General features: G+C 40.3%; 1 protein-coding gene across 1 annotated transcript in view; it reads right to left on the minus strand.

Annotated features, from left to right (window-relative positions):
* Positions 1–13,359, minus strand: part of VTI1A (vesicle transport through interaction with t-SNAREs 1A) — a 446,001-nt gene that overhangs the window by 164,708 nt on the left and 267,934 nt on the right. Inside the window, exons 6-7 of the mRNA XM_006879932.1 lie at positions 11,374–11,444; positions 10,075–10,136 (exon numbers count right to left, since the gene is read on the minus strand). Of these exons, the coding sequence (XP_006879994.1) occupies positions 10,075–10,136; positions 11,374–11,444 (133 nt within the window). The remainder of the gene's footprint in view (positions 1–10,074; positions 10,137–11,373; positions 11,445–13,359) is intronic.

The following is a 13,359-nucleotide window of genomic DNA, read 5'->3' on the forward strand; positions in this document are numbered from 1 at the left end:
AGTCCATACTCTTCTTCCATCGTCCAGATGACAGATTATATCTGTTCAACATACAGACTGAATAGGTATGGTAAGAGGATATTAACCTGATGTACACCTTTCCTGATTTTTAAACCATGTAGTATCCCATTGTTCTGCAGGAGCACAATTATGTACTCTGGAATCACCAGTAATTTGGAAAAGAAACTAGTCAATAATATCTTGAAGCACAAAAGGAGACACAGAGAGGCACAGGGAACACCAAAGAGGCTCTCCTCCTAAACAGTCCAAATGACAAGAAAAAGTCTGAATTTGGAGGATTCCTGGCTCTGAGGATGGAAAGGCGGGAGAGTCCAGGAGGCACTCCAAAAGTGGGCAAGGGAGAAAGACACAACATTACAGAGACAGGGACACAAGGAGAGGATGAGGGGCTTTTAGTAAACCTTTGTTATACATCTACAACTCACCAAGGAAATCTGTGTGTTGGGGAAAACTTTAAGAACATAAATTTAAAACCAATCACCTTAAAATAATAATTAACATTTTTAGTGTTTCTTCCTGGACTTTTTACAGTCATGATGATGATGATATCCACTATCTCAATATTCACCAGTGGGCAACATCACGAAAGACAAGCCTGAAATCGTCAATGGCGGCATCTTATGTGGAACCACAGTCAATGCCCTGATTACAGCAATCAAGAAGTCAAAAGACATACTGCACGGGGAAAGTCCGTTTTCAGGGACCTCTCCAATGTACTGAGGAGCAATGATGTCCGTGTGAAGACTAAGATGCACCTGACTCAGGCCATGGTCTTTTCTATCACTTGCTACATGTCTAAAAGCTGGACACCGAATAAGGATGACAGGAGAGGAATAGATGCCTTTGAGTTGGGGTGTTGGAGAAAAATACTGAGCATTCCATGGGCTGCCAAAAGAACAATCAGTTAAGTCTTAGAGAAATTGCAGCCAGAGTGTTCACCAGAGGCAAGGAAGGCAAAGCTTCATCTCACATAATTTGGGAATGTTGCTTGAAAGTGGAATTCCTTGGAAAAGGACATAATGTTAGGAAGGGTGGTGGGCAGGCCAGCCAAGAAGAGGAAGATCCTCAATGAAATGGACTGACACAGCGACTGCAGCAATGAGCTCAAGTATGGGAGAGGTAATGAGGATAAAACAGGATAGGACAGGGTTCAGATCTCTTGGTCACAGGGTCACTGTGAGCCATATTTGACTTGGCAGTATCTAACACAACAACATTTGACAGTCGCAGGCATGGTCATGTGTGCTTTGCCTGTACTCCCTCATTTAAATCTTACAAGAATGCATGAAGTAGGGATTACTGTCCTTTCTATTTTTCTGAAGAGAAAACTGAGGCCCAGAAAGGAGAGGGTCTTGTTAATCAATATGAAGTGGTGAGCCTGTGTACTTCTGCAGCCCACACACTCATCCATCCACTGTGGCATGCGTCTTTGGTGCCTCTGCAGAAATTTTGAAAATTTGGACAAAACTAGGGACCGTTTTCTCCAAAGAGGATAAAGATGGAGGTAGCCGCAAATTAGATATAAAAAGAACATTTCTTAACAATGAAACTTGTTAAACCCTGGCGGTATGGGAGATTACAGATCTTCCTGCTGCATGTTGTTTTTTGTTAGTTCCAGCTAATATCGCCCAGTTGCTATGCAAACAGCATTTTAAAAGGACTCCCTCGCAAGCACCAAATGCTGGCGAGGATGTGGGGAAACTGGACTCTTATTCACTGTTGGTGGAAATGTAAAATGGTGCAACCATTGTGGAAGGTGGTGTGGCACTTTCTCAAAAAATTGCAAATAGAGATACCATTTGACCCAGCAATCCCATTACTGGGCATATACCCCAGAGAAACCATGTCTGCCATCCAAGCAGATATATGCACACCCATGTTTATCGCAGTTTTGTTTACAATAGCAAAGAGCTGGAAGCAACCTAAGGGCCCATCAGCAAACGAATGGATAGAGAAGCTGTGGTATATCCACACAATGAAATACTACGCAGCATTGAAAAACAAGGAACTCAAGCAGTATTATTCAAAATGGGTGACCCTGGAGGACATTATGCTGAGTGAAATATCTCAGTCACAAAGGCACAAAATACTGCATGGTGCTACTGTTGTAGAATGGGTCTGACATCAGAGTTGGGGTATGACAGAAAAAACTGGATAAATTATGTATATTGTATTGAAACAGATGAGGGAAAGAACAAATTAGAAGTGATATATGATTGAGTATTATGGTTAGCACAGGAATCCAGAATTAAGGTTGCACAGAGAAGTGTACTCAGGGTGGGGGGTGGGGGGAAGGGATGGGGGAATTGTATACTAATGAAGGAATTTTTTTTTCGGAGAGGGGAGCAAAGTGGTGGGGAGGGGTAGGCAGGGAGAAAAGTGCGGCAATGAATGAATAGAAATCCAAAACCTCTGTAAATGTCTATTAAAATTAATAATAATAATTAAAAAAGGACTCCCTAACAACACACTCAGCCAGGACCCCTTCAGTACACAGCAGCTTGTATGTATACATGGAAAACAGTGGGCTTTATGGGCCTTTCTGAAGAATAAGTCCTCCAGGGATCGCGTGCTGGTTTTAAGACCAAGCCTCAGCCCACCCAGAATGCTTAGTGAGCTAGCTATCTGCAAGGGTACTGGCAGTTATGTAAATCTGAAGAAAGCGGCCTCGTCCACCAATCTTCCCACCAGAATCCACTTGGGACATATGTGTCCCACAAAGTATACTGATTCAATATGACCTTTAAAAACCCCCTCAAGCTCAAACAAACTCCCTCAACTTCAACATACCTGCATTATAGAAAGCACATCATATCAACAAAAAACAACAAAAAATATCTTAAGCCAAAACGAAATTGGTCATGAAAGAGTTAGCTGATCATGGGCATAGTCATCCTCGTTGAAAATACGGATAAAGATGCTTCCTTCACAGACTCGTTAAAGATGAAATCAGATAATGTGTGTTACCTTGGGTCTAGGGCTTAATCAGGGCAGCTGGGATACTCATCACTGATTTATAACTTTAGAGACTGAACTCCAGCATCTGATATAAGATCAGAATTCTGTATTTAAGGGCACGAGAATATTATTAAAAAGAAACATATACAAGGAAATTCAAAGCCGTTCTTTAATCTGATAAAAATCAGCACCTCTTCAAAGAGGTCATAGGATAAAGGTAACAAGTCAAGTGAATAGTGATATATTTGCCCATACAAGAAGGAACAAGCTCCAAGTAAAATCCTCTCTGTAAGGCATTACCCCAACTTTGATGTTAAATCTGCCAAATCTAAAACGTCTGCAGCAAATCCAACCCCACCATTATGAAAGAATAAATATATGCTTAAAAGCTGAAGAATACCTTGCTGTTAAGTGCCATCAACTCGGAACCAAATCCGAGCTATCCCTCCAGCACGTTTTCTGAGGCAGTAAATCACAAGAGAGGGGACTGACCATCCTTCTCCCATGTGATTCGAACTGCATGCTTTTGGGATTACAGCACAGCTTCTTACCACAAGGCCACCAGAAGTAGAGATCTGGCAACACTAATTTCAGATCGGGAGCACGTTCATTCTGAAAGCTGCTAGTGAAACAGGCCAAAGGAAAGCATGAGAGACACAAACAAGAGTAGAAATGTAGATGGAAGACACTGTGAGAGATGGGACCTTTCACTGCACAAAGACTGCGAGTAAATTCTCAAGGACACTTTGCATACAGGCCTGAAAAACTCTCCTGCTGAATCTGTACATATTGTAATAAGAACAATTAAAATATAATAAACTGTTTCCTGGGCAAAATTGAGAAGAAAAGAATTTTTAAAGAAACTTTTTTTTTTTATTTAATTTTACTATTTTTCAGGTGTGTACCGTCAAATCAGATCTGACTGGTACAGGAGGAGATTGCCCCTCCTTCTCCAGCAGAGGATCTGGTAGATTCGAACCGCACACCTCTGGGATTGGAGTGCAGTTTCTTGCCACTAGGCCACCAGAGCTCCCAAAAAACCTTTTAAAACATTTACTTATATTAAGTTTCTTTACAAGTGGATCTAACACAGGACACCATCTTCGAAATTACTTGCTATACATTAGAGATGGACAATGACCAAAGATGACAGAAAAAGAACTGATGCCTTTGAGTTGTGCTGCTGGAGAAGAATATTGAACAATACCATGGACCACCAAGAAAACAAACGGGTCTGCACTAGAGAGGTTGAAACCAAGCTGCTCCTTGGAGGCCAGGATTTTGGAACTTCATCTCACATCCTTTGGACATTCTGCCAGGAGGGACCAGTCCTTGGAGAAGGACATCATGCTTGGAAGAGTGGAGGGACAGTGCAGGAGAGAAAGACCCTGGGTGAGATGGATTGACGCAGTGCCTGGGGTAATGAGGGTAGGTGTGTCAGAGGCAGTGAGATTGGCTCAGGATAGGGCAGAGTTCAGAGCTATTGTGCATGGGGTTGCTATGAGTCAGAGTTAATGGCACATAATGAAAACAGCATCAATGCTGTTCATTTATTTTTTTAACATTACCTTTCTATATAGCTTGTAGATGTCTCATTGGTACTCTGGTATACATATGTTTAAGACCAGAACCTATGTGGAACAGTGGTTATCTCAGCTGCTAGGCAAAGTGATGGCATTTCAAACCCACCTGCTGCTCTGGACAAAGACTTGGCAATCTGTTCTGTAAAGAGCCCACACAGCCTTGGAATCCCTAGAAGGCAGTTCTACTTTTATGAGTTGGAACCCACTTGATGGGAGTGGGCTTCGTTTGAACCTCTCAGGAGTCATTCTGACAGTATATCTACGTTTTCCACATGTCTTATCCATCATTCTATCAAAACATCGAGACTATTTTTTAATATATAAAATGTGATAGCAATGATAGGTAGCAATGAGTCCACCGATTGATTCAGAAGTAGCTCCAAGAAAAATACAATCATTTAGTAGTGCATTACTAAGAACAGTGCTAGCTGACGGAATTGCATTTAAAACTCTTGACTTCTTTTATATAAGGGGTTGGTCACAGACAACTTCTCAGTAGTTACATTCTCAAGATCCTGATACACTACACACATGCTGAAAGACTAACCAAAATTCATTTATTTAAAGGAAATAGTCTAATTTTACAAAAATGCTTGTAGAAAAAAGATAGAGGTAGTGTGGGGAAAGCAGGAATTACTTGATACTGAGACTTACAGACTTTTCCTTTTCAAATGTTAAACATATCATCTTCTGCAAGCATTTTGCAAACATATACACACAATAAATAAACCAACATGTAGGTGTAACAGTTCCTTTAAGTTCATGTCAAAAATATAGCTTTGCTACATTTCCAACCCAGCTCCTAGATACTCATAGGTACAATTTTATTATTTAATAGTTTCTCAGAAATAATATATTTCGAGGTCAGAACAATAAGAATCATAATTTACTTTGTTTCCCATGGATCTTCAAAAGATATATTTATATTGTCAGCACTAATCTATTAAGGTTTTCCACTCAAATGGACGACACAGACAGACACATAAACACACATAAGAATATGTATCAAAAGTTACATGTAAGCCTCTCAGCATCTGTGGGACTTTAGGACAACCAATGCAAGTAATAAAATTTTGTAAAAGTCAGTGAAAAAAATCCATTTCTGTGGCCCCTATTAACTATATGAAGGGCCGTTTGTTTCATGACCATTTTCACTATTATCCGTATATGTCCTTATTTAAAACTCTGTCTACTGGGCCAAGAAATGAACAGTTTGTCCCTAGATAGCTCTCTATCTTATGTCAAGACAGAAGAAAAATTAGTTTCCAGAAAATCAGCTATTTTGTATTCTGATGTCAGGTTTTATGATTACAATTTTGAAGGGACCAATTTCCTACTTTCTTTTGGTAATACAGTGTAGTTACATTAAGGATCCTTGGGTTGTTTTTTTTCTTTTCTTAAAAAAAACCCAACAAACCCATAATTGCTGTCTCACTAAATTAGACATGTCTCAGCATTTTCTAAAAACTTTAGTTCCTTTCAAAACTTGTTTATGAATCATTTTTATTTTCCTCATTCTTTTACTCACTTTCATTTTATAGCTATTTAAAGAATATTTTCTAGGGGTTTATAGGTTTTCTTCATGCCCTTTTTAACGATCAACATGGTTAGTTGGGGTTGCTGATTCTTTAATAGCTTCCTCGAGGATTAGATGAGTCTGTGAACACACACAGCACCTTAGATGCACACATTCTTTCTTTGCCAGAATGAAGCCTTCCAAGGGAAAGGATTAAGTGGACTCATTTGAGGATCTCCAAGATGACCTGATACAGAGGCACTAAATATATACCAAGGAAATGAACAAGCAGAAGGAACAGAGGCAGAGATGGAAGGAGGCAACAGTGGGGAGAAATGAGAAAGAAAAAGGGAAGAAAGAATCTCATTTCATCTGAAGCTAATACAAAAGTTAAAGAGATATGCTGTTGTTCTTAAGTACTGTTAAGTCAGAACTGACCCACAGCTGACACTCCAGTGGGTTTGCAGAGGCAGTAAACTGCACACATGGGAGGAGATTGCCCCTCCTCCCACAGAGCAGCTGGTGGATTCGAACTGTGTGCCTTTAGGATTGAAGTGCAGTTTCTTACCGCTAGGTCCCCAGAGTAGCAGATTATTATTAGTTAGTAGCTGCTGGATTTTATATACATTAGAATCTCCTTGAGGGCAAGGAAGGACTTTTATAAACGCAAGTTGGAAGATGACTGGTTTTCTTGTCCCACATGCCTCTGCTCCATTTACAGGTGACCTTGTGAACACACTGCAGCCTTTGACACCAATGGAACATGGTTTTTTCTCTTTACCACAACACACTAATCACTACAAGTTAAATGTCCACACCGTTTCTGTTCTTTTAAACTTAACACTCTCAGTTTAATAAATTATAACAAACCTGGAAACCTTCGTTTAAAGTAGTTCCTCGGTTTAGGCTATTTTACAATAGTTAACTATTTTAAAAATTTTTTAATTAATTTTAATGAACATTTACAGAGACTTTGGATTTCCAGTCATTCATTGTTGCACTTTTTTCCCTGCCCCACCCCAACCCCCAGTTCACTCTTCTCTTTGAAAAGTAAAAGAAAAATTCTTTCATTGGTATATAATCTGCCCCCCACCCCGCGACCGCCCAGGATATTCCACTATGCAGCCCTCATTCTGGACTCTTGTCATGACCATAATACCCAATATATCACTTTTTAAAAAAATTATTATTAAATTTTATTAGTTTTAATGAACATTTACAGGGATTTTGGGTTTTCATTCCTTCATTGCTGCACCATTCTCTCTACCCTCCTCCCCAGTTTGTTCTTCTTCCCTTCCATCCGAATGTCTGTTTTAATTGTCCAATTGCCACAGTGCTTGTCAAAGTCAGTTCTGCCAATATATCACTTTTAAACAGTTTTCTCCCTCATCTGTTTCAATGCAGTATACATAATTTGTCCCATCTTTCTCAGTCTCACCCCAACCCTGATGTCAGTCCCGTTCTAGTTAACTCTTTATCCAATTATCAGTTGCTCAATATTTTCCATATGACAGTAATTCGGTTGTATTATATGCAAGGGAATCCCTACTTCACACAACACTGAGGTTCACTTCTTTGTACAACTGTGAAAGTGACAGATGGGCATGGGGTCAATGTTAACTTTTCTTAGATCTGAGGCACCTGCTGACACGTGACACAGGACGAAGCTTTGGTAAGACGAACTAGCTTGGTTTCTGGAAATAAAACCTCACCATAGCCAGAGGAAGAATGCCTTGTGAGGAGGAGGAATGTAACAGAAGCAGCAAAACTGGCTCATTTAATAAAAGATTTGGTAAAGAGACCCTGGCTCCGTTTCTCTGATACTGCTTTTTTGGGAGAATAACCAAAAACAATGAAGTAAGGAGCCTGGTTAAAGTGTTTTCTTTTTTTTTTTTCTCTTTTCCTGCACCCAAAATAAAGTGTGTATCATGTGGGATGGTAATTAGAAACTAAAACAAAACCACCATCTGTATTGGGTTCCAAAAGGCCCATTTAGGTGACGGCATTGATTAAAAGTGCCTGATGACCTTGGCCGATACCAAGGTCCCAGCTGTACGTAGTCAAAAGCCACGCACAAATGCACAGGTGTACTTAAGGGTCTCCTTAGCTCAGAGAGCAGAGGGATGTCCAGCTGGGGATTTTGTTTCTGGTTCCTACTCTAGACACATCCCCCAAAAGGAAATGAATCAGAGATTGAGTGAGTTTGCTTACAAAGAACCCTGAGTACATTTCACCAGAGTCATTTCTTCTGTAGCCATATGTAACCAGTGTATTAGCGTGAGGCCCTTCCAGAAAAGGCCAGGCAAAGGTTGCAGAAGTTGTTTGTGCTTCACCCTCTTTAAATGACTTGCAAATTTATTCAAACATGCTATGAGGAGATGCTTTATTTGTTGAAATAACTGTCTGCAGTGCCCTGCACAAAAGGGTGAGGTACATCAAGCAGAAACATGGGCGGAAATACATTGGTTTTAGAAACCCATAAATCCTTATTTGAATCTGCCAACCTGGAAGTCACGTAGGGCTCGAATAAACTATTTTTCCTAAATGCTACATCTGATTAAGCCATACCATTAAATGACAGCTGAACTTTAACATTAATATGATATTATTTAAATAACCACATGATTTTTTTTTTACACTAAAATGATGAATGATTTCTGGACAGCTCAAATGACATAAAGCAGGGGGACCCTTTAATGAGATTTGACAAAACGGACACACACGCAGAATATCCGTTACAGCTCATGTTGCTGGGCCCTCCCCGGGAGGCAATGGACGTTTCTTCCCTTCTTTTTTATTGTCTACAGGCAATGAAGCATTCCTTCCCATTGCTACTTCCTTTCTCCATGAGTTTTCCTTATGTCATTTCTATTTTACTCTTAATGAGAGAATCTGGTGGCTTACAGTTCAGAGCAGGGATAGGGAGTCCAGGAAATGACGGGGTAAGTGGAGTTAAGTCAGGTGTGGCTGGAGGAGTGTCCTGGGAACTTGAGACTTGAAGCTGATGGAGAAATCACACCAGCCTTAAAGACTAAAGGGCTGCACATCTGATTGATTCTTACAAAGAAAGCTCTAACACAGCAAAGCCACGCTTCCACGAAATTTCTGGCTCATGATCGGAGAAGACCTCAGCTATTTTTTTAATAGTTGCCTCTATTGTATCAATGGTAAAGAAGGTTGTCTTCTGGAAATCTCCAGTTAATCTATTGTAGGGACCATTCCTAATATTCCTCAGTTATTCTTCTCCCCACAGCTCTAATCTGAAGGTCATATTTGATAATATTCTTACTTGATAGATTCTGAATGAAAATAATTCCATGTTGAATATACTTAAGTGAAAAATGGCTCCAATTTTCAGAACAATGAAAACAGACTATTAGCTACATTCATTCTCCTATTCCGGCACACCGGCCAGTGCATTTTCACAATCACAGGCTCGTTACACATGGACAGCACAAACATTTGTGAGCACATGCAAATTGGAGTAAGGAAATATTTCCATTTTCAAAACCATTTTCAAGCATGCATAAAACGGAAACACTTCCACAAACACCCTATCTTTGCAAAGAAAAGAATAAGGGATCAATGAGCAAAGCTAACAGTGTGCTCCTGAAGACAGCAGGTCTGCATTCCTGCTCCAAGAGGAAGCTATGGAAACAAAATAAAAACCTGCCTGCTTCTGCCATGGGGCCCTCCTCAGGCTACGAGGAAGCCACTTCATGTCTAACCCTAATGCTTTCCAAATTTTCCCATAGCTCGAGGTAACCCTCCCAGTGCAATCCTTCTCTCTAATCTGATTTATTCAGTGTGTGTCCCTGTCCAAACAAGAGTTAATATCATTTCTCTGTCATTTCAAAAGGGTCCTGACACACAGTACTAAGTGCAGAAGTTCACACATCTGGAAGATGCCTAGTTACAATTAGATTTAAAAACCACATACCTTTAAAAAAAAAAGAAAGAAAAGAGAGAGAAGACAGGCCCCTACCTTGCTCTTACCTTCGCAACATCCCTGTCAGAATCCTTGAGCTCTTCCCTAAGTTAGCATCAGTTTCCCGAAGCTAGAACAAAAGCAACAGCAAAGAAAAGAAAACTGTTATGCAGTTCAATCATTTTTCAAGAGCTCTGACATGCAAAAGTTTTCCTGCATTGTAGAAAATTCAATAATTCAAATGTTTAAGCACACAAAAATGAATATATTTGGACACTTCTGAACATTCTTTATATTTAGAAAATTGCATGGGATGCATGATTACAGGATATCATAATTAGATAGAAAAGAAAACCTTTCCCAGGCTCCCTTGCTCACGCTTCCCCATCACCACTGTGTCAGAACTGACTCACAGTGGACTGACTCACAGTAGACTGACTCACAGTGTACCTACCAGCAGTTTTCAGAGGCTGTAAGTTCCATGGAGGAGACTGTCCATCTTTTACCCGCCCCTCCCCCTCCCCGAATGAGTCCTATGCTTTTGAGTTGGCAAGGTAACTTCCCACCCACTAGGCTGTAAGGGGGATAAAGTTTAATATACATCTGGCAGTTAATCTCAATTTATAAATGGCATAAGGTTTCATGAATATAAACATAAATAAATGGAAGGTGAAATCAATGGCTCTGTCATTTTTGCTTTAAAAGATTTCACATGCTAAAAAAAAATCTTTCTGTAATTTTTGAATCTAAAGAGCTTAATGAATCCACCTGGGTACATTGCAGGAGGAGCTGTTGCTGTTGTTGTTAAGTGCCGTCGAGTTGCAGGTAACTCCTAGTGACAATATGAATGAAAGACCTGGACATCTGCATCCTTTCTCCAGGTTCATAGGGTTCTGGAGGCAAGCGATTTTGGAAGTGGACGTCACTCCTGCTTCCAAGCTTGTCGTAATCGGGGAGCTCCACCAAACGCTGTCCACCATGGGTAACCATTAACGCATTTGACACATCAGTGTCACAGTGTTCAGCTTCACAGCAACCATACGTTGAGTGTTACTGTTCTTTTTTGCCCTTCACTGTCACCAGCAGCACCAGCACCAGCACCAATTGCTGTTAAGTGGATTCTGACTCAGGGAGATCACCTGTGTGTGCCCCCAAGGGCTTCTGATGACTGTGACCTTTTGGAAGTGACAGCAAGGTCTCTCCTTCAAGACGACACGGGTAGTTTTGAACCATCAACATTCAGGTTAGTGGGCACGTAAGTAGTTGACGGTTTGTCGCACCCAAGGAACCTATTTACCACCCAAAGACTCTAGCATATGCCTCACCATCTATTGAAGTTTTGAAAAAAGCACATCTTTCCAACTTACTCTTTCACGTGCTCGCTGAATCTTTTCCCTGTCGTGACTGAGGTTTTCCAACATCTCCTGACCAATTTGTTCTATAAAAAAGTAAATTTACATTAGTAAAGGCCAGTCTGAGGTATGTGAGACTTTCAAAAGTATTAAACCCACAACAATGAGTGCAGAATTAATGTTAAAGATCTCTGCATTAAATAGCAGAAAACTTTTCACTCATGCACTTAAGAATATGAAAAGTCATGATTTTCACCATGTATCTTAGTATGATTACAGTACCATGTAGAATTTGACCTGTAGGACATGACCATTAAGGCATAAACAGTGAGAGTAAGAGGCTGGACTTGCACCAAGTTACCCCCAGCAAACTGACAGCAAAGATAGAGGAGAGTCCGTGCCCAGTTTTCTTTCTCTTTTCTGTCATCATCGTCAGGTAGTGACCTTATGTTCAACAGTGACACTCTGCCCAGACCCGTTCTAGCTCCACAGTATCTACTGTGCTTAAATTCACTGTTGTAGTCACGGTGTCATTCCATGTAGTGGAGGGTCTTCCTCTCTCCTCTCCTTCTCGGACCCTCCAGCTTTCCAGGTATCATTTCTTTATTCAGGGACTGACCTGCCTGATCACCTGTCCAAAGTATGTAACAGAAAGTCTCACAATCTTTGCTTCCAAGGCAGATTCGTTTGTTCTTTTGACAGTCCATAGTACTGTCCACTCAACTCTTCCTCAAGATCACAGTTCAAAGGCATCAATTTGGCTTTGGTTTTCTTTATTCATTGTCCAACTTTTACATATATAAAGCAATTGTAAATACCATGGCTTGGATCAGTGTACCTTACTCTTTATAGTGACACCTTTGCTCTTTAATACCATAAAGAGGGCCCTGGCAGCAAAAATACTATGTCCTTTGACTGCTGTTTTCAAGGGAGGTGATTGTGAATCCAAGCAAAATGAACTCCTTGACAATCTCAATCTTTTCTCCATTTTTTATGATGTCACATATTGGTCCTGCTATGAGACTTTTTGTTTCATGTTGGGTTGTGATCCACACCAAATGGTCTTCTTCAGTAAGGACTTTAAGTCCTCTTCATTTTCAGCAAGTAAAGGTGTGTCATCTGCATAACGCAGGTTGTTGATGAGTCTTCCTCCAATCCAGATGCCATGGTCATCTTTATATAGTTCTGATTCTTAGATTAATTGCTCAGCATGATAATTAAATAAGTATAGTAATAGAATATAACCATGATATACACCTTTCCTGATTTTAAATAATATTTAAACAACAAACACTGCTTCTTAGTCTTTGGTTTTTATGAGTGTAAATAACTGTTAATTACTATTTACTTCACCATGGCACAGTTTTACACATGAAAGTTAATTACCATATAGAGGGGGGGAAATTAAGATATCCCCCCTGCACACATAACCTTCATTTTCTCAGTTCATTTTCTCATTGGTGGTATTACCGCCTCTAAACTCTGTTCTTGCAGAGAACTCTGCAGGGTGTTACCAGCAACCCTGGATACCTTAGTTGGGTGCAATGCACTCCCTGAGAAGTAGCTGAGGACAGCTCAAGCTGGAGGCGGTAGTTTCAATCCCAAATTTCCAAGCACTTACACTGCGTGCTGTCACGCTGATTTCAACCCATGAGGACCCTGTATGTTGTGGTATAGAACTATGCTTGCACTGTTTTCAAGACTGTAACTTTTGAAAGCAGACTGCCAGAGCTGTCTGTCTTCTGGGGTATTTCTGGGTGGATATGAACTCTCATATCTCGAATTTTGCACCATCAATGACTTATTCATAGCAAATACATTTTTTAAGAGACATAAACGCAGGTTATATACCTGGATTTCACCTAATAGTATGCATAGGAATCAGATCGATTACATCTGTGGAAAGAACTTCTGGAGAAGCTCAATATCAGCTGTGAAAACTAGGCCAGGAGCTGACTGTGGAACAGACCACCAACTACTCATATGCAAATTCAAGCTGAA

The sequence above is a fragment of the Elephantulus edwardii genome, unplaced genomic scaffold, assembly GCF_000299155.1.
Source record: "Elephantulus edwardii isolate Elephantulus edwardi_28Jun2011 unplaced genomic scaffold, EleEdw1.0 scaffold00006, whole genome shotgun sequence".
In the NCBI taxonomy this organism is placed as follows: Eukaryota; Metazoa; Chordata; class Mammalia; order Macroscelidea; family Macroscelididae; genus Elephantulus; species Elephantulus edwardii.